Source organism: Fusarium oxysporum, chromosome 4 (genome assembly GCF_000149955.1).
Source record: "Fusarium oxysporum f. sp. lycopersici 4287 chromosome 4, whole genome shotgun sequence".
NCBI lineage: Eukaryota > Fungi > Ascomycota > Sordariomycetes > Hypocreales > Nectriaceae > Fusarium > Fusarium oxysporum.
Genome location: NC_030989.1, coordinates 5,174,958 through 5,195,462, shown reverse-complemented (window position 1 = coordinate 5,195,462; position 20,505 = coordinate 5,174,958). Strand labels below are relative to the sequence as shown.

Genomic DNA, 20,505 nt, shown 5'->3' with positions numbered 1-20,505 from the left:
TTTCGAGTAGTTGCACAAACCTCCCTCATGCCCTACAATATATGGAAATGCACCGCGCTGAGCCTTCGGATGACTTACTGTCGACAAGCGCAACTTGTCAATAACGAGAGCCATTCGCTAAACCATAGAGAAAGGAAAGAGAGGGACTCCTGGTCACCCCAAGAATCCCCCGCATTATACCTTTGGCGAAAGGGCCGAATAATGCCTGTACCTTCTGCAATTCAGCCAGCCCTCCCAATCTCCCATCCTCCCCGCCCACCCGCTCGACCGACCAACAGTTGCCCGGAATTTACCTTCGAAACGACACCTCTTATCGCGGCTCCCCCGCAAAATCCCCAGACTTTGGCTCCCCGGCTGATTTTATTTTCACGCGATTTTCAATATCACCGAGGATTGTTGAAGCTCTAGTTTTTCTCGGCTTCTCGTGAGCTATCGGTGCTACCTTAGCGCGATCTTCTCTCGTTTGGAGTTAAATCCCTCGGCTTCCCGCTCTCTCCGACGACCCGACCTTTACTAACATTGTTCGGCATGACCAAGGCCGTCAAGAAGGCCTGCGATGCTTGCCATCGTCGCAAGGTTAAGCGCGACGGCATCAGTCCGTGCCGAGCCTGTTATACTGCTCAACTTTCGTGCACGTACAATGCCATTCCTCAGAAGAAGGGACCTAAGGGCTCCCCCCGCCAAGGTCCTGAGTGAGCTGCGAGAGACTCAACGTCAGACCAGCCTTTCTGCCAAAGTTCAAAACCGTCTCAACGGCATTCCTTGCGCGACCGTGAATGCCCGAATCAACCTTACTTCGGGTCTGTTAACGACCGAATTGATCAAGAGCTGCGTCTCATTTTTCTTCGCTAACCTCTACCCACAACTGCCCATTCTCGAGCAGCGTCAAATCGAGCAGCAGATGATGTTTATGGAGCAGAACCGTGATGCATACTTGCTTATGACCTCGTTCTGTGCTTTCATTATACTGCAACCTGGCATGACGATGCCCCAGGGCGACCCGTACAATCTCGACATGAACCCGGGCGCTACTATAATTCTCAGCCAACTGCTTCTCGAAGAGTGCCTACGCGTCCGCAAGGGCTACAGTTATCACGATTCGGTTAACCTGAACGTTCTGGCTACCAACTTCTTCATTTTTGGTTGCTACTATGGCCTGGAACAGCACGAGAAGGCCTGGTACTACCTGCGTGAGGCTGCCACCATGATCCACATGGCTGGCATGGACAAGGAGGGGCACTATATGAAGATGGATGGTGCTGAAGCTACTCGAAGACGTCGCCTTTTCTGGCTCCTTCTAGTTATTGAGCGGGCTTACGCCATTCAGCGCCAACGACCATTGACGCTTCAGGCAACCATCCATTCTCCTTGCATGGGCGACGACCCCACGGATGCTATGGTTCCTGAGCTGAGCAACTTCTTCGCGCTGGTCAATCTCTACAGACCTTTTGATGATGCCTTCATGGCGACGTGGAAGAAGGCCTGTCACCATCTTGGTGCTCCACATATCACTAGTCTGCAGAAGCAGCTTCACGACATCACCCAGGCGTACCCAGTCCAGGAAAGTGACTACGCGGTCAACCAGCAGTGGCTTAAGTTCACTCTGTGGCAGCTTACCAACGGCTCAATCGGCGGTAATGGTGAAGATTCAAGGTCTTTCCAATACCCCATCAACATGTCCCGAGAGCTACTCATGAACATGGTTGCGCATTTCCCGAATCAGGGAATGGAATTCATTGGCTCTACTCTTGTAAGCTTCATCATATGATGCACGTTGATGTGCGTTGCTAACAAACGCGAAGATTGTGAAATTGCTTGAAACCTGCCTTGCCATGACCGAGGTTCTGGCAAATCAGCCCCAAACGCGCGATCCGTTTGCTGTGGGGCCCCGACAGTACCTCAACCAACTACTCAACATCCTCAACGTCACTCGCAACGGCGACTACCGCTTCCTGCCTCTTCTTCTGAGCAAGGTCACTGAAATTATCCCGCGTGCTGCCAACCCGATGTTGCAGAATGCTCCCGACAACTCTCAACTCAGGATGGCCTCTATGGACATTTTTGATGGCTTCGGTACCGCTGGTATCGCACAGATGCCAGTGGACAAGTACAACCAAAATCCTCCACTGGACGACTACGAAACCAAGTACCAGCTTGATTTGGGCGACAACATGCCTGATTCCATTCCGAACTCGAACGCCTCGAATGGCACTCCCCCAGGCACCCAGCCAGGTAATGAGATGAACACGTCTTTTGTCAGTTCGTCGAGTGTCATGTCTCCTGGCATGGAGTATCCCCACAACATGGACGGCTTCAACTGCACGCCTATGTCTGATATGGTCATGAGTCCTTAAGGAACGGAGTACCGCCCAATTCCGTCAACTGTATGCCAAATCAATAGCAACGCATGCCAAATAGAGGCGAAGGCATCTACAACCAGAACATGAACAACACGTCGATGCCTCCGTCGCAGTCCATGGACGGAATGCATAACATGCGCCAACCTCCACAGCGACAAGGCAGTTTTCACATGCAGAACCAGGCTCCTATTTCTGGAATTGGGGCCATGTCGAATGAGATTGATTTCGGGTCGAATAAGATAGTCCTCTTCATGACTGCATCCGACTCTTGACAACACCTTGCCGACTAACTGGCTGCCAGTTAGTCGGCAAGGTGTTGTCATACACGTTCTTTTCCTTTGTCTATATGATTTATCTGCGCTTCAAGACGGTTGCACTACTCCATTCCGTGTTGATCATTGTATTTCACACGCGCTGCTATTGGAGGTTGCCTACTTTTGACTAAATCGGGGAATCAAATGAACTCAAATATGGTTGGCGTCCTGCAGTGCGTTGCCACTGCTTTTGTATGAGATGATCAGGGCACGGTTAAGGATTTAGGTTATGTTCATCAAGCACGAGTTGGAATATCGAAAGAATACTGAACGCAAAGGAGTATTAGGGTATGAGACAATGTTTCCCAGAAGTAAAAGAGCTGGAATGATACGGGTAGCGTCTTATTGGAACATGATAAACCAGGAAATACCATCAGTTCATATACATGGTCTCTGACTTGATTCACGAGTGATCTGTTGGACGTATCTCTTCAAGTACCACCAATTTTAATAATCTCATTGATATCTCAGTTTTCATCTGTCACCTGGTGTCATAACATCAACGCCAACAAGCTAACCCCAAGTTCATAACTTCGCAAATCCAACACACCAAGCATATGCGATCCAATTACCCTACTCCTAGTTAAGATCCCTTCTCTGTAACAGATCGGACTGCAAACACCTCGATTCTGCCTTCATACAGACTCAAAAGGCGACAGACTGGTGGTTCACCCCAAATAACACCCTTCAGCTGCTCCTCAACTTTGGCAAGAATTGATTCAAAACGCAATCGACCTCACTTTTGAAGTCAACCGCGAGGGGGTGCTTCACCTTGGCTGCCAGCCAAGGAATTTGATTGTGGGCAAGCATGGCACAGATAATTATCAAGTGTACCTGTTACAAAGACACGTCAGATGAGGAGGATGCGGCCGGCTATCTGTGGTACATCCGCAGAGGCCTAATAAAGAGGAAATCGGATGCATCCTGGCATTCAAATGTTATAGGGTTACATGGGGTAAATTTCTTCTCAACCTATACCCTTTTGGAGAGACGTAGGAAATCAGGTTTGGGTAGTGGTCGAATCTCATCGATTCGGCTCTCATCGGCCACGCAAGTCGAGCAGCTCCTGTTCGACTTGTTTCGAGGACAGCAGTCACCAAGATAGTGGATCATTCAGTCAGAACTTTTGAGATGATTTTTAGAACCAAGATAGTGGACCTTGATTTAGACCTTTTAACCTTTTAATTGAGTTTCACGGCATTTACCATTTGCTTCGCTGTGAAGGTCTCCCGAATAGTGAGACGCTGACGATAGCAGGTGTGACAGAGCTCGCTACGAGGCATGCCCTCGTTCTCATCGACGTCAGAGAACTCATCGACGATGTCTGTCGATCGGAGTCAGCGTTGTATGTCGGTCTACTTTCGTCCAACGACCTACCATTGCAATATCTCTTCGTCTTGGGATCTTTGATACACGTTAATTCCAGCCGGCCCAGATATAACCACCATATTGCTGAGGTACAGTGCCACTGGATCCAAGACTCTTGCCTGCGCAGTCCTTGGAAACCGTCTTAAACCACCTGCGAAGTCGCCCAGGGCAGGTACCAGCGCGGATTACGTCGGTCAGAGTGACGTTCTCAAGCGATCCTCGATAACCCAACCGCATGAAAGAGCGTATGTACGTGTTGCAGGCGATGTCGGCCGATAAGGAGTTGACGCAGGCGTCACCAATATCATTATTGTCAAGATCGGCAGCGTCGTAAATTCGAAAAGCACCCATGCCCAGGAAAATGTCCAAGGCAACAAAGTGTTTGAGAATAGCCATAATGTGTTTGTGGCCACTTTGGTGGCTGGTCGGATGAAGTTGAAAAATTGTCTTGAGAAGTGGAGGGCAAGACAACCCCTGAATCAACCAGCAATTGAATATTACAAGCCTCAGGCGAATTCAATTTGGCCTAGTCCTACGCTAAACTTATTTGATTCAGATCATGAGGAAGCAAGATGGAGGACGATATGATAATTATATTAATCTCTCTCTATCTTAGCTGCTTTTTCTTACCTTATGTTCTCTATATCCCTCCCTTTTATATATATCTCTTTTCTAGCTTTTTTTCCTTTATTTTATAGGCTGTATTATAGTTGGAAGAAAACCCTAGGGCGTGGTAGCTTAGATAGTTAATACTTACCCTAACCCGGAAAAGGGTGCAAGGGACTGGCATATTCTTTTGGCCCTAACCCCTGTCTCGCGATGTTTTCGCCTCGCCCAATGTAGTGCTGCGTTAGTTCTGCTGTGTTGGTTGTTAGTTTAAGCTTGGCAACTACATGGGCCCGTTGGCACTCGGCCGGTTTTTGCCATCACTGGGCCTACATGCTTTGGGTGCAGTGTGATAATATTCTGCTTGCTTTTATTGAACCTCGTCTATGGACTAAGTGGCTCAGCCATTGCTAATTGCTTAGGATGGTACTGAATTGCTCCCTGCAATCGGTGTCGCTCGGCCGAATCATACACACTATTGATCAGCCCTTATAAATAATTGTGAACTCGCCTAACCCCAACTTCCTTGGCTTCATGGTGGCTTCCGTTGCTCTAGCTCGTCACTCTATCACATTAGACATGGGCGAATATGGTACATGCGAGGCCATGCTTGATATTGAGGCATAGCTGCCAGACAGTTGATTGGTATGGTACGGTGAGTCTGATCGGAACTTTTCTCATGATCGATATGTATATCTACAACTCGTCTGAAAGGGAATCCTGCGAACCTTCGGAAGACTTGACCCAGAAATGGTGATCGAGGGGTGGCAAGAAGCCATGGCCTTTTTATTGCTGCTACCTTTGCGAGGTTGGCGTTGCTGTCAAACGTAACTCTGCGGCGTTTTTGGGGGTTGTAATTCCTCACTGAGTTGCTTCAATAACTTAATCTCCCTGATTTTCTCTTCTAATTCGATACTCTGACGGCCTAGTTGCGCTCCAACCCTCCCTAATACTAGCCGGACGGTTGGATCGATTGTAATACTCGGTGGGATGCATGCCAGTGCTCTTCTCACCTTTGCAGTTGAACGAGGGGCCTTGAATAGACACTCTGACGGTCCTTTTTCAGGCGTTGGCGGCGTAACGGGCCGCTGAGGTTTCTTTGTGGCCGTTGGATTCATCAGGACCTTAGTCATATTCGCCGGCAAGCGGATACACAAGAAGTATAGATGTCATGAGATCTGTCTTGGAGAGCTCCGATGAAGGTTGGTAATTCATTCTCGTGGTCCGCTTGTTGAGACTTTGTCGCTTAAGATACAGGACTTGGTTAAGGCCCTGCTTGAGACGTGTGTCGGTATTTGGTGGTTCGGCAGGATAAGTAACTGAAGAGGTGAAATCGAGCTCTTCTCGAGTCAACTGTGAATTAGATTCCCAAGGAATCATAAGTCCTGTAATAGGCGACAGCGATGAAGTCAATGAAGGTGTGCTCAGGTAGCTATCAGGATCTTCGCCTGCAAATTATGCTTGGTTGAATTGGTCAGCCAGGAGCATTTTCTCTCGACCTGTAGAATTCTATTGAGAAGATCTGATAAAACGTCGTCACTGGCTCTGCTGAGATATGTTAACCTGCGTAAGTAAAGACAAATGAGTTTTGAGGGTCGTCAAACGTAGCACATACGCTGATTTGGGTCGTGCAGTCGTGGCGTTATATTTCTTTCTTCTCTTGCGCTCCGGATGGATGCCGAGCGAAGCATCCATCACAGGTGGGTTTGACGCGGTTGCAGCGGATCTAAAATTGTTAGTGTTAACCCTAGCAGACTCTACGGAGAGAAAACAGTAGCCCAATGTTGCATGCGTAGTATACCTTATGAGACTTACAGCCAAGACACTATTTAATATCACTGTCGGAACGTTGGTGTATCCAGTAGATTGGATCAGACGAAGAGGGGGAGTTGATATTTGGTACCATACTTACTGCTAACTCATTGAGACCCTCTCGGGGTCGCGAACCTGCGATTGTATCCATCAGAAATTGGTAACCGGACAAATGCCCGGACATCCGTTCAACAGAGGCCGAATGGGTTTGCTCTTATTAACCAAGTTCAATTCCGCCAAAAGCGTTCGTGATGGACGTCATCGACTCGGAGTTATTAAGCTTGCTCTCATCTCCTTTGTCTCCTTTGTCTTTCCCCTAGCACACGACTGAATGATTTTGAAGAGAAAGCAAAGAAAAAAAAATAAGACTAAAAAAAACTTGGTCGGTCCATGGAATAACTGGGAGACGTCTCTACAGTATCCAAGGCCTCTGGCCTTCGGGCTTTAGATTAGTAGCGAAAGTCCGTAAGTTGCGACAGGGATGTAATGGGTACCCGGCCCCATATTAATACACAGGTCAATCCCTAGATTCTTGTTAGTTTATGTCGTATCGCGCTAAGCGAGCAAGGTACATAGCGTTAATTAAAGAAAGTTATTGGTATATTGAAATCTTAATAAAATAAGGGAGCTCAGTATTTTCATCAAGGTTGGATTGCTCTTATCCTTTTTAATCCATCTGGCTGTTGGAGAGATAATTATGGCGTTAAAGTTGAGCCCTATGACGCTAACAAGAATACAGGGGCTATCTCTTTGAGCAGCATAAGACTGCCACGGGGTCACGACCAGGGTGGGGAGCCAATTAAAATAACCGTGACAGCTGGTACCTTTACCTACACCTAAAATGGCATGTAATATAAGTACTAACAGTCAGCATTATTATAAATAGCTATATCACATACTTTGCAGCCGTACCTAGTCTGTAACCGCTGCTGATTTCCTAATATTAGCTGTAGATAGCCTCCTTTTCTTTGCTTTTTTAGCTAAGGCTGCCCTTGCCGGAGGCCTTTGCAAGCTAAGTAAGGAGAGGAGCTTTTTCTGCCTCTATAGATATAATTAATATCTCTTTATAGGTAAACTTACCGTACTTTAAGATCCTTATTATCTTCTTCCTTCCCTATACGGTATCTCTTCCTTATGCTGCTATCAGTGCCATACTTATTAAAAATAGCATTATAAATAGCCTCTTTCTAGTCTTAAAGCATACTATAGGGCTTCTAATAAGGGTACTAGGTCTTCTTCTGTAAAATAAAGCCATTTACAAGTATAATATTAAGGAGGAAAGACTAAAGTAATGCCTGCCAAGGACTGCGCTAGAAATAATACTAATATAAGGAATAGGATCTTATCTAATTACTGCAATCTATGTAATTTATTTTATTATTATACTAAGTAGTAATAGAAGGAATAAGGATTATCCTAGCCTAATCTCTATTAAAGACCTCCTTTAGGCGCTATGCCTCTGCCTTTATGCCTCTTTTAGCAGGTAATTTCCTCTCTTTTAGTATGCAGTTAAGAGGGGCTGCACTATATATAGTTAAAAGGAAGAGCACTATAGAGCTATCTTTCTAAGTAATTTAAAGGACTTAGAGGGAAGGAAAAGAGATAGGTTAATAAGGGAAATACTGCTAAAAGTTATTTATATCTATTTATCCTTTATTAGGATTAAATATACCTTATTAAATAATAATAGCTTACTATCTAGAAGCTTCCTAGTCTCTTTTATCTGCTTTATCTTAGTAGTAATACTGCAATTAAGGTATACTATGCCTATAGCCTTATATTTAAGCTGCTAAAGTAGGCAGAAGAGCTATAATAATAAGAAGAGGTTATTTATAAAGATATAATATATTTATATTAATAGCCTTTTTAGTAGGTAAACTATAATACTTTATATATTACTAAGAGGGATCTTAGTTTATAGCTTTCCCTTCTTACTATATAGTATTAGTATATTTTTTACCTTAATTATTATAGCTATAATTAGTAATGCCTTTATATACTAAAGCTACTATAGAAAGTAGCCTTATTATATAATAACCTAGATTTTAAAGCCTATTAGTATAGGCTTTCCCTTAATAAGTATTATCTCTTTTAATTTGCCTATAAAAAGGACTATATACTTATCTATAGTCAGATTAGTCCCTGGATAATAGAGCTTAATAAATACCCTTTATATATATTTAAACCACTCTTTAGCTGCTTAGAAGGTCTTTAGAAGATCCTTCTTATTACTTATATTAAGATTAGTATAATTAAAAGTACAGAAATACTATATAATTAGCTTAAACTTCTATAATAGTATAAACTTTATAAATAGATAAAGGGGGCGCTAATCTCCTAGGCTAGGGGCCTTCTAATAGTCTGCAAGGGATATTTCCTTATAAATTCCTAGGTAAATAAGGATACTAAGCTATATATAAGCCGTTAAAGTAGAGATGCCTTCCTAAGTATATAAGCGCAAGTAGTTAGAAAGGGGGGTATTTTAGCTATCTTTAATACTATTATTAGTATAGAAAAAAGCCTAGTCTTTAATATATCTGACCTATAATTATATAAGGGAAATAGGTATAAAAAACTAGAATAATTTAAGTGGTTATTAGGGCAGAGGGTTAATCTGAAAATTATAATATTCTATATTAAAAGGTTAAAAATTATTACTATGGCCCTCTTTAGGCAGAATATTAGTTGCGCCGGTAGGGTTATTAGTAGCTGCCGTAAAAGGCAGGCTATTAAAGCTATGATTATCTAATATATATATCTCTTAGGAGCTTATTATTTTAATTAAGACTCGTTAAGGTTAATTTGTCTGAGGATTTTGATGATTTTGGTGGTGTTAAAAGAAGAAGCTATCTGACGGGAACTTTACGTACCCTGCAGGTACCTGCAAAAAAGCGGGGTAAGTGACCTGTGGCAGTCTTATGCCGCTCAAAGAGATAGTGTAATCTGACAGGCCATTGCATGGCTGGGGATGGGGCGGAAAGATGCATGGCTTCGTGCAAGGGCCGGCATTTGGAATCAAGATTGTGTGTCAACGGCTTAATTGAGTCACAATCAGCTCGGCCTGTCCATCCCACGATTATTAGTTCAGCTGAGAGCGACATGACCGACTATCCACGGACGCGGCAAATGCCGAGGGGCGAAAGCGGACACCGAGAAAGGCCGACACTGCGACTTAGAGTTTCCATTGCCATTAAATTCGTACTATCTATCCAGTGCCCCCAGCTATCTTGTATATTTATTTGAGGCGTGCGACCTGTTCTGTCTGATGCATTCGTAGCGCACACCACATCGCCCGCACCTCATCACACACTTCGGTATGCCCTCAACTCCGAATTTCTCCCACGCAGCTAAATAGCTTACACCTTTCCAGACGTGCGATACTCCATCTTGCCAACAGAAACCATGGCCGATAGTAAATTTTTCTACCTCGGAGGCAAGGGCAAAGGACACGAAGAGGCTCCTGTCTGTGGCAAGTGCGTTTATTAAAGGGGCGTAGTAAGGACTAAAGTTGATTGACTTTCTTCGATAGCATGTTCACATTTGCCATCCCTTTGACTGACGAGAAAGCCGCGAGACTTCGTACCCTTACTCAGAAGCTTAAGGATGATGAACTTCGGGAGGCATTTACAAGACGTGCGGATACTGCTGGATACACCGCTGAGACCATGCACCTCCAGCCTATGCCTGATGGCAGCACCATCTTGTTGGTGCATCTGGAATTTGAAGGCAGCTGGACCGACCTGCAGAAGAGGATCATCAAATACCCTGATGCAAGCTTCGACGAATGGTGGACCGATGAATGGATGCAGATTGCCCGTTATCCTGGCCCTCCTGATACTCCAGGTATAGCTCTCCCTCAGCCTGAGAAATTGTTCATTTGGAAGACGGGTGGTTACGCAAACACAAAGCAGACCTAAAACTCGGGCAACGCCAATGTCTAGGTGGAGAATTCGTACAGACAAGACCTGGTTCAGTTAGCCAATGTTACACTGTGATCTTGTATATCAAAGCGCCGACACCAGATGTTGGCTCTGCTGAGCCCCATGATGTGAACCAAGTGACCGTCAGGGAGGATACCACTCAAGCTCGCAGCCAATATGAGAACTTCCAGGAGGCAAAGACCCCTCTCGGAGCAATCGAGTAATCTCCCAAACCTCGCACGACAGCTACGGCGCGATGCTCGTCTTGGCGAATCCATTTAACGTAATCCATAAGCGAGCGCCGCACTTCCCCACGCGATGCGTCTGTTACATTCAATACCGCAAAACTGCTACAATAAGACATGTCTTCGGTGCCATACGAGGCTAGGGTGTTAATAAAGTTAGAAGCCCAGCGCTTCCCGATAAGTGACGCGTCGCGGTCTACGAGCAGTTGGTTAGCCATTTCTTCCACACCACTACGTCGTAGGGGAAATCCTCGTGAATCTAGGTTAAGAATATACTTAATAATAATCTGTTCCTCTAGATCAGATAGTTTGCATAATTTAAGTATAGTATCGCGTTGAGAAGGAACGCCATTGCGTCAGTGTTGTAGAGTATTGCGACACATATTAAAGATCTTTGATGCGCGATAAAGATTTAATTTAGGGCCTTGCTCAAGGGCTTGTAACGCAAGGTTAATATTTGCTTCTTTAGTTGAGGACGACATGATACGTGGTCGAGAAAACTAGGTTGAAAAATGGAAAGTAGTGGTTGGGAGGAAAGTTGTCCACTCGCTTATAAGTACGTTATATTCCACGGTCAAAAAAACTTGCTAGCCTCGCAAAGCTTGATCCCCCGTCCGCATTTGGATCTCAATACATGTTTCGACTGTGTAACTAGAAAGAATGTAAATTTCAGTTCCTTGAATGCGATCATAATTGACAGGCCGGAGAACTTAATCGGGGCAACGACTCAATTGTGATAAAACCCTCCTGCTGCCGGCGTTCCTCCAGGCATCGTGCGTAAGATACCTCCTCACTTTTCTTTGCAGTGCGCCAAAGAGGAAAACCGGCAATGCCATGTAGATAATGCCGCAAGTCCAGATATGTATTGCATGACCGTCAAACCTTTCGTCGGTATATTACTTAGGAGCGGTGTATGGATCCGGGCCCCGGATTTCGGAAACCATATGGATATCGCTCTCCCATCCAAGGCGGACACACTCGCTGTGGCCGAAGTTGCTGATCTTGAGCAAGCCATTGCCAGTGAGTAAAAGATCCTTAGGGTTAAGGTCGAGATGTCCCTCCCCCATCTCATATATATACTCAACACCGCGCATCATCTGTTTGAAGAAGCAGTCCCCTTCCTGCCACTTCAACCTGCCCACCAAACGCCCCAAGTTATGCAAGTCACCACCAGAGCAGAACTCCATGATTCCGCAGTAGTTACCCTTTTTGTCCTTGAGCAAGTCGAGCGTGCTTATTACATTTGGATGCAATAGTGCGCTTGAAATACAAAACTCTGCCGTCGACCATCTTATGCACATACGTTCTGTCTCCTTCGGCTGCCGCTGGAACTTCTTGACTGCATATAGTTCTTTGCCAGCTCCAACATCCTTTTTCCTGCGCAAGACGAACACGCTACCGAACTTTCCACGGCCTACTACTTCTTGGCACTTGCCGTATCTCTCTACCAGTGTTGCCAACGGGTCGCGCCAGCCTCGCTTCTCGGACGCAAGCTGTACCGTATTTTGTTTATTAGAGTTTCATTGACTAGATACCAACAACGGCATGCGCGACTGCCCTCGCCATATGCTCAACAGATTGCTCCACATCCTTATTGCGAGTCTCTTCGTTGTGGTTGGACACTAAATGGCGGTCATGACCACCTTGTGGTTCTGGCATGTCAGCAAATCCCTCTAGCGGCATCTTCCAACCACTCGCGTACGAAATCATAGGTCGCATTTTCGGGTTCTTGTCGACAGTCAAGGCGGTTCGAATATGTTGTAGTTGCTGGTGGCGAGGGCAGGTTGCTTTCCTTAATGCTCAATTGACCGCCAACGAGATGTTCTTTTTCCCTGGTAAATGAGTGTTTAAACAAGACAGAGAAGGGATTTAAGCGAACGGGCTGATACAGCAGTACGTTGGTAGTAATTATCGCCAAGAGCCTCGCCACGAGGGCCTCAATTCTTGATTTCGCTGCCGAGGACTTCGATAACTTGGCCTTGGCTTCAAAACGGTGGGAGTCTTTGTTATTATGACACTGTATCATATATGTTACCTATGCTAAGCTTCCTTTCCACTTATCTAACACACATTGGTTCCCACCCCCCCCCCCCCCCCCCCCAGCGATGACTAGCGACAAAGAGAAGGCAAAGACGGAGGTCAATGGATGCTTGGCGCGGTCATTATTCCGCCTTATCCCCATAAAGATATGATAAAAAAAGCAATGAGATGGGTTGCACTCAAGCCAGTAATGGGCAGCCAGCATGTCGGAGATGTCAATTTGAATGTAATGGCAACAGAGAACTATAGTGTGCCTCTTGAAACAAAACAGTTATTTTTACGCAGATGTTTGCGACAAGTACAATCTGGCTAGGCAGGGCCGAAACCCTGCCTAGTTACCTCCGCTGCAGCAAAGCATGTCAAGAATGATGTAAGTGGTAGGGACCAATGACAAACTGCTTCCCGTTTCGTCCGATGGAAGGTTAGATACTTGAGACGCTAAGCCGGAAACGCGCAATCCGTTTCTCAGATCCCTTGGCGAAGACCTTGGCTATGGCTTTTGCTACACCGAGATCAGTCTCGACGATGCCGAAGTCCTTTATATATTAAAGCGGGCTTTTACTTTGCAGTCTTAAGTGGATGACATATTTTGCATGACCTCATCGGCTGCGCTCCGACTGGGCGGTCCAACAGGATATGTTGATGTGGTCGACACTTGGAGGGTATTCCGGCCATAAGAAACTGCGGCTTTCTATTATGTGTTTATTGTGCATCTACCAGGTTTTGTGAACGTCGAGGTTGTCTTGCATTCGTCTCGAAGCTAGGTCGAAACTGGTCGGGGAGGACAGTATGCACAAGATACCGATAAATAAAAGATGCAAAGGAACCTTTAGAGCTTCCTGAATCCCATAGATGGCAACTCGGGAACAGTTGCAACCCTCAAGGTTTTCAACTATCTTGCGGGAATAATTTTCCAATTGCTGTTCCACCGGCTTGCTGACAACAGACGCTGCTGCTCCGAGGCAATAGTTTTGGCAGAAAAACAGGTGTGATGATCGGCGCTTCGTAGATGTCATTTATTCTTCCGAAGCTATTCGTCAACTGGCGCAAACCATCATTCATCAGCGCGACTACCATCCATTGGATCGAGACAAAGGATGGCGAGAGCTTCTTCGCCACCCAATGGAGGTAACTTTCTTCAGCTCAGGAGCTCCGAAGCCCTTAAACAACTCTTTCCCTGCTTTATGAACCTGAGCTTTCTATACGCTCATAATATCGAACTTATCTTCGTAATGACGAAGTTCCAAAACTTCTTGCCTCTCGCTTTCACTAAGCTCGCGACAGCTCAGAATGGCAGATCATCAAACTCGTCGCTTACAGACGTCCTGGCATCTAACAATCACATCTTCTCTGTACTCAATGGTACTATACAAGCGTTTCTAAGCTTACTCTGATGATGCTAATATGCTCAGACATTATCGAGGAGCGGCCCGGTTTTGATACCGCCCTTGATCGCATGATTGACGTTACTATTCTGGCACCTATCACCAATGCCATCGTCGTTTCTCAACGATACTACCATAGCTAGTATGCTAGCATCTGACCCAAGAACCTTTGAAGCCGGTTTGTCTTATCGTGTCCTCAACGGGACCTACTTTAGCAAGAACTTTACGGAGACACCCTTGTTCATCGAGACGATGCTGCAGAATAGTACTTTTGAGAACGTCACAGGTGGGCAGGTTGTTAAGGCTAGGAAGAATGAAGATGCGGTCAGTTTCTATAGTGCTTTGAAAACTGAGGCAAATAATACTCGGGCGGTATGTTAGCCTTCTTCCATTAGTTTGATATTTGCTAACGGCTTTTCAGGGTCTCAAATTCACCAGCGGTGTCGTTCATATTCTTAATTGTGTTCTTGAAATCCCTATGAACCTCTCCGGTACCGCTATAGCCGCCAATCTCACTGCTGTACTTGGCCCCATCTACGCTGCTCACCTAACTGACGATTTGATCGGTATGCAAAACATTACGGTCTTCGCGCCTAGTAACGGCGCCTTCACTGTCATTGCCTCTGTTGCAGGCAACCTATCTGACAATGACTTGCAGAACATTCTCCAGTACCACATCGTCCAAGGCACGGTTGGATCTAGCACTACTTTGGAGAACGGCACCCTTCGGACGGTACAAGGCTCGGACCTTAACATCTCAGTCGACAGTAGCGCCATTTATATTGATGATGCGAGAGTCACGTTGCCCTATGTGCTCATCTCCAACGGTGTAGTTCATGTAGTCGAAAAGTAGTCTGAACTCCTCCCCTCCCCCCCCCTCCCCCCCCGGGGGCCCGAGCACATAGAGCTGTCACTTTGGACTTCCGGCCTAAATAGCGGTCACGGAGGGCAAAGGTTACAAAACTGATAAGTGAGTGTATGTACTGAAGCTTTATTCACAGAGGGTGCCTGCACTTATAAAGCAGCAGTATATACATAGAGTCCAGTCTCTTCCTCTACACTAAGATGCACTATTTAACGCGCGTCTTATCTATCAGGTAAACCTCACAAGCTTTGCCAAGAACTTTGACCATTTTCGTGACACGAAACTAGGGTATCCTGTATCTCCATGTCTTTATGGATAGGACTGCTATCGTTTCTGTCCCCTATTGACCTTTCCCCCTTACTATCGAGAGCACGCCTCATCTATTAAAGTCGAGTCTTTTTATATATAAAGTAATAAATAAAATAGGGCGATAGTAAAATCGCTTCTAAATATACCTATAAAGATTATTATATATAAATATAGTCTTGCTATTTATTATCTGAGGTTAGCCGGCTCTTATTAGCTAATTCTATTATACTTTCTATCTTAAACTTATTTAAGTATATATTTACCTAGAATTAGGTAAGGTAATATTAATAATAATAGTAAGTATTACTAATATTAGGCATTATATTACCTATAAGTTCTATTATATTCCCGACATTGGTTAATATATTTCTAAAGGAAGCATAGAATACCAGATAATTAATCGGTTTATGGAATGCCTTGGATAACATAAAGGTGATAATGATGAAGACAGAGCCGAGTAATGAGAACACGGAGCATGTTTGCTCGACAACTCTGAGAGCATGGAGTTCCGAATCCGAAAGAGTCTCTGATGCTGATATGATGAAGGTGTGGCAACTTGAGAGGCTGGATAGGAAGGTAGCTGGGATGGTGGTACCGTAGTACTAGGTGCCACAGGATCGGTCATCGGGTCCTAGTGAAAGTGCAGGTAGGTCAATTCACCGAGAAGGGATCATTCTTTCCAATACTATTCGGTCTTTCGTTGTAGTGGTGAGATGAAACCTGAATGAGTAGGATGCCCGATGAGTTTAAGTGCCAAGTCCCTTTAGCCGGCGAATGGCAGAGCGAGTCGAAGACATAGAAGGAGCACTGCAATGATGTGCAACGGTAGTGTCCAGTGCCTCGGAGTTGAGTTTGATGAGAGTCGATAGTCCAAATACTAGGCCAAAGGAAGCCAAGACTCTACTGAAGTGTAGCACCCAAACGGCAATCCCATGAAGAGGGGGTGGGAATGATTGGTCTGTATGAACGGGACGACGATCGTGGGGCGAGAGGGAAGAGCAAGATACAAGTAGTCGTGCCCAGAAGTGGCCAAGAACCCCGGCACGAGGAAAGACGATGCGTGTGTACAGAGGGGGGGGTGGGCAAGGATGGGAGGGGAATCTGCAAATGGCTCGAGAGGACGGACCCCAAAGAGGAACAATAAGTAGGGTCTGTCGGCAGCCGGCGCGGCGACGGGCTTACAAGCCCTGCTGTGCTGTCAAGCGCTCCTGTGTGAGTGGTTGATGCTACCTTGACTTTAGTGATGGTTGCAGTGGTGGCTTGCATCTTGTAACAGATCCCCCAAGTGGGCCTGTGTGGAGTTTGTGGAGAAGCCTGCGAGGATTGAATTGGTCAGCACCTCGTCTCTTCCCCCCACACGTGCCCTAGCAATACGGTTCGTGACAAGCGACTGACTCATCGTTGACGGCTAGCAAAACACCCGATGCCACGTCATTACTCGTGCGCAACCACTGAAGAGGAAGGCAAAAGTGCATCTGCCGTCATAGTGCCAGGAACGGCGCCCATTTACAGCCCTTTTCCACGCTTGCCGAAGCCCCTGAGCCGGCTCCAGGCTAATGCGCGACGGACCTGAATCTCGAGGAGAAGACTCTCCTGTCAAGCTCTTCCCAGCAACTGTCAAGAGAGCCATCAGCGTAATAAATCCTCCGATGACTCGGCCGTTAGAGAATGGCCAGTAATGATCTTCACTGTTCCAAGCCAAGGCGGGTGGGCTTTTTAATTAGTTTGTCAGTACCTTTGTCCAGACCTCGTATAAGTCACCGCATTCCACTTTCGAGTTGGTTGCCATCATGTGAGCTGCTTCTTCTTCTACCTTCCTTCTGTCTTGGTCTTGGGGCTGCAAATCCTGATCTCCCGCATGACGCCAAGCCCATCGTGACCCTCCCCCAGCTTTCTTCAGCTCTCTTGTACCCGATTTCCCGGAGACCCGCATTTCTCCCTCACAAGCGGTTTGTCGGCCTTGGTCTTCTCGCTTGGTGACACGCGGGGTTTGTTGCCACGGCTGGCTTGGCCCTCGAGACTCTTGAATAAAGAGATTGCCGTTCTGTTGGCTGGACGGCCAAGCCACGATCCAATTCATGGAATCCTTGGCCAACTGTAGACGCTTGGCATCTGGGGCAAGGAGACGGGAAAGATGAGCAATAAAATAGCGGACGCTGCAGTAAGAGGCGCTATGGAAACGGCAGATGCTGAGAGGCTCCGGGATTAGTAAAGAGCCTTCTGTACTTGTGAAATGGCCAGTAGGTAATTGACGCCGGCAGAACTTCTGCCACCTGAAGTAACCGTTGATCTACATGCGGATAAATGATCACCAAAGGAGCTATTCCGCACCACTTTGCTGCTAGACTCCAAGCTCACCGTCCGCTAAGAAGCTTATCACAATGCTAACGAGCCGTATTCTGAACGCTTCACGATCGGCTTGATCGTGTCGTCTTGTGTCTCCCAAACGTCCTTGGCTCACGTCCGTCCGCTCAAACACGGCCCCATCATCCGTCAGCAGTTACAACTCCAAGTGGGACTTGTGGTTGATAATCCTCTCTTGTCTGACGCTGGCGAAGCCGAGCTACGCCTTAAATTGCTATCAGATCTTCGTTCTTCTTGTTCCCTCTTAAGTCCGTGGTAGGACTTTGGCCAATGGCCGCCGAAGCGCAAAGCACGACTTCTTAGCTCCCGGAAGGCGTGATACTGTGTGAAATAGCGAAGAGGGTCGTGAAGAAGCGCCGTCTTCTGCCTCGTCATCGCCACTTCAGCATTGGCTGCCGATATTTCCGACTTAGTTTCACTTGATGTAGGAGCACGCGAAATGTTTCCCGTAGGCTGAAGAACAACGCCTTGGCCGTAAGGTTTCCAATCCTCCTTTTCGTCTCTTCATGGATATCACTTTTGCCGTCCCCTGGCCACCTGTGTTGAGGGAAAATCATTTCCATCCACGGCAATAATCGCTTGAAATGCCACGCGAGAAACCAGGCCAGGCTCATCCTGCCGCTGCATCGTGTCGCATGGTGTCACATCGTGCACCATCCTGCTTAGGAGCCGTCAGATACATCTAAAGTCAGACTCATCATAAGGGATGGCCATGGAAGCCATATGTCTGCAAGTATTTGACTAATCTAGGCCATGAATGTCGCCGACACGACACCCAGGATGACTAGATGGCTATCTGCTTTTTAAACAATGTGAATTGCTATTACCTACCGGCTCATTTCTCCCATGGCCTGCAGCCTCTGGATAATGGCGTCTTTTATGCTTCCAAGGCCGCATATCTTAAAGAACTCTAACAGTTGACAATCCTAACTGATGCTGCGCCAGTGGACAAGGTCAACTTTGTTAGAGCATACCCCAGAGCCAGGGAAGTAGGCATAAGGAAGAAGAATATAGTATCGGGTTGGAAAGTTACTAGAAACTGGCCGATCTCACGGCAAAAAGCTCTTTCCCCATCTGGAAATCCAACCAGACAAGAAAGAAACCACGCCTGCATCAGACGGGCTCCGGGACGGACAACCTGACCCTGATAATACGCCAAAGACTAGCCGCCACATCTGGGACCTGAGTAAGAACAAAAGCCCATTAATAAGAAGACGCTATTCTATGATATCAAAAGATTCTGAAGTCCAAGAGTCAAAGATAGCCTCCCTGAACGTAAGAATCACTAGTTTAGAGGAGGAAGTTGGCCGGTTGAAGGGAGGTAAGAAGAGAAAGGCTAATTACAATCCTAACAGGAGATTTATGACTGTAGCCGAGGCTCTCGCGGCTGGGGAGATTATTTCAATGTCAATGTAAGTAACTAAAGATGTGATGTTGTTGAGGATGTGGTCGAGGTGGCAAGGATGGAAGATGAAAGCTTAAATCCGGGCTTAGAAGAGTTACCTGGTATATGCACTCGCGTAGGCCGTGAAGTCAAAAGACCGAAAAAATATCAAAATCTACTTTAATTTTATTTGAATTACGAGTATTCTTTTGTTTTACTATTTATGTTGAGTTTCTCCTATGGCGTTGAAAGAACCCAATTTTGTATCTGGAAATTTCATTTTTGCTTACCGGTGAAGGGGTATTGCATGGTAAGATAACGCGATTGTAGACGACAAAAAGTCCTGGTGATCTATCATTGTTATGGGTCTGATAGAAAAGCCTCATAAAAAACGCCTTGCTTGATTGGCTGTAGCCACAAAGAGTCTTTTCGTAAAGGTCGAGTCAGAAATCCGGTACGAACCTTGGCAAGAACTGTAGTTAATGTAGCGGCAGACGCAAGCCCTGTCTACTCCGCGTGTGACTTTGCAACAACCACTCAGGTCCAGCTCATAAGCTTCGGTTGCACATTGGTTAACTAGCTTGGCTATCTGCTTCGGTATCGGTCCCAACAGTGGTGAAGTGGCGCCGGAAATGGTACAGGGCAGTAAGAGGCGGAAATAGAACGCTTGGAGGATAAATTATCGCCAGTAAGAAATTGGACGTTTGAATGCCACTTGAGGATGCTGGTTTGAGACGAGACATGCTGTGGGCCCGGCACGGACAATGGTGACCGGCAAGCTCCGACTGTGGATCATCAGGAATTAGCAAAACACCCGTTCGCCAAATCTCGACTGAGCTGGGGCGCTAAACTGGCACGGTCGATCAAGCTCCAGGTACGGAGTACGTTGCGCTTGATTGTTAAGTAGCACTCGCGGATTTGGAAATAGCCTCAGTATTAGAGATAGCTCTGCTAGAGTGTATTCACTCGAGACTTATTCCTACTTGGTGCTGTACCCTATCAGCTTACCCTAGACAGGGTCAGAGCTGGCTACGGTCAAGCGGCACGTCAACTCTCCCCTGTAAAAATTCTTTCTTGGCACGCACTGTTAGTGCCGTGTTAGGAGCGGGATTTTCTGCAGGCCACGCGACCACACAAAACTGCGGGGATGCTATCGGCTCCCTAACAGCAGTTTTCAGAGAAGGAATTTTGGAGAGTTCGCCTTCTCTGACAACACCTTTGTCGGATCTAATGGCGGCACCTCAGAACCAGAACGCCTTAGATATCGGAGGACGATGCCCATGGCATCGGTAGCGACATCCTCCCGATCAACGACGCCGATTGCGATGGGTTTTTCTCCTTTGAAGGCAAGCCGCACCGTCGGCCTCTGATTCCTTCCCGAGGTTTTTCCCTGCCGCCGCGACAGTCGACTACGAGCTACAACTTGATTACTGGAGATTGTGGACTGCGTCGGCAGATGTAGTGATGCGCGAGAGAATTCTGGTCGGTGGAAAAAGTCGACAATAGATTGCCCCCGAACCCGCTGACGGGTGA

At 46.4% G+C, this 20,505-nt stretch overlaps 6 protein-coding genes across 7 annotated transcripts; 4 read left to right on the top strand and 2 right to left on the bottom strand.

The window, feature by feature from the left end:
* Nucleotides 1-410: 410 nt before the first annotated feature.
* On the top strand, nucleotides 411-2,457 carry FOXG_04688 (uncharacterized protein). The gene is made up of 2 exons (XM_018382717.1): nucleotides 411-1,750; nucleotides 1,803-2,457. Exons 1-2 carry the CDS (start codon nucleotides 557-559, stop codon nucleotides 2,352-2,354), a joined length of 1,746 nt encoding a protein of 581 aa, XP_018239490.1. The 5' UTR covers nucleotides 411-556; the 3' UTR covers nucleotides 2,355-2,457.
* Nucleotides 2,458-3,855: 1,398 nt separating this feature from the next.
* FOXG_04687 (uncharacterized protein) lies at nucleotides 3,856-4,438 on the bottom strand (the record flags this gene model as incomplete). Its single annotated transcript, XM_018382716.1, has 3 exons — nucleotides 3,856-3,998; nucleotides 4,052-4,078; nucleotides 4,117-4,438. 3 exons carry the CDS (start codon nucleotides 4,436-4,438, stop codon nucleotides 3,856-3,858), a joined length of 492 nt encoding a protein of 163 aa, XP_018239489.1.
* Nucleotides 4,439-9,705: 5,267 nt separating this feature from the next.
* FOXG_04686 (uncharacterized protein) lies at nucleotides 9,706-10,634 on the top strand. Of its 2 annotated transcripts, XM_018382714.1 has the most exons (3): nucleotides 9,706-9,774; nucleotides 9,831-9,933; nucleotides 9,990-10,634. In XM_018382714.1, the coding sequence occupies exons 2-3, from the start codon at nucleotides 9,863-9,865 to the stop codon at nucleotides 10,375-10,377; spliced, it is 459 nt and encodes a 152-aa protein (XP_018239487.1). In that variant the 5' UTR covers nucleotides 9,706-9,774; nucleotides 9,831-9,862; the 3' UTR covers nucleotides 10,378-10,634. The 2 variants fall into 2 exon arrangements, with proteins under 2 accessions (XP_018239487.1, XP_018239488.1); XM_018382715.1 differs by having other exon boundaries at nucleotides 9,831-10,634.
* An 887-nt stretch (nucleotides 10,635-11,521) lies between these two features.
* On the bottom strand, nucleotides 11,522-12,344 carry FOXG_04685 (uncharacterized protein; the record flags this gene model as incomplete). Its single annotated transcript, XM_018382713.1, has 2 exons — nucleotides 11,522-12,118; nucleotides 12,165-12,344. The coding sequence occupies 2 exons, from the start codon at nucleotides 12,342-12,344 to the stop codon at nucleotides 11,522-11,524; spliced, it is 777 nt and encodes a 258-aa protein (XP_018239486.1).
* Nucleotides 12,345-13,897: 1,553 nt separating this feature from the next.
* Nucleotides 13,898-14,903, top strand: FOXG_04684 (uncharacterized protein; the record flags this gene model as incomplete). The annotated part of the gene is made up of 4 exons (XM_018382712.1): nucleotides 13,898-14,027; nucleotides 14,078-14,192; nucleotides 14,266-14,422; nucleotides 14,472-14,903. The coding sequence occupies 4 exons, from the start codon at nucleotides 13,898-13,900 to the stop codon at nucleotides 14,901-14,903; spliced, it is 834 nt and encodes a 277-aa protein (XP_018239485.1).
* A 3,909-nt stretch (nucleotides 14,904-18,812) lies between these two features.
* FOXG_18881 (uncharacterized protein) lies at nucleotides 18,813-19,119 on the top strand (the record flags this gene model as incomplete). The annotated part of the gene is made up of 3 exons (XM_018399023.1): nucleotides 18,813-18,909; nucleotides 18,961-19,000; nucleotides 19,083-19,119. The coding sequence occupies 3 exons, from the start codon at nucleotides 18,813-18,815 to the stop codon at nucleotides 19,117-19,119; spliced, it is 174 nt and encodes a 57-aa protein (XP_018239484.1).
* Between the last annotated feature and the right edge of the window lie 1,386 nt (nucleotides 19,120-20,505).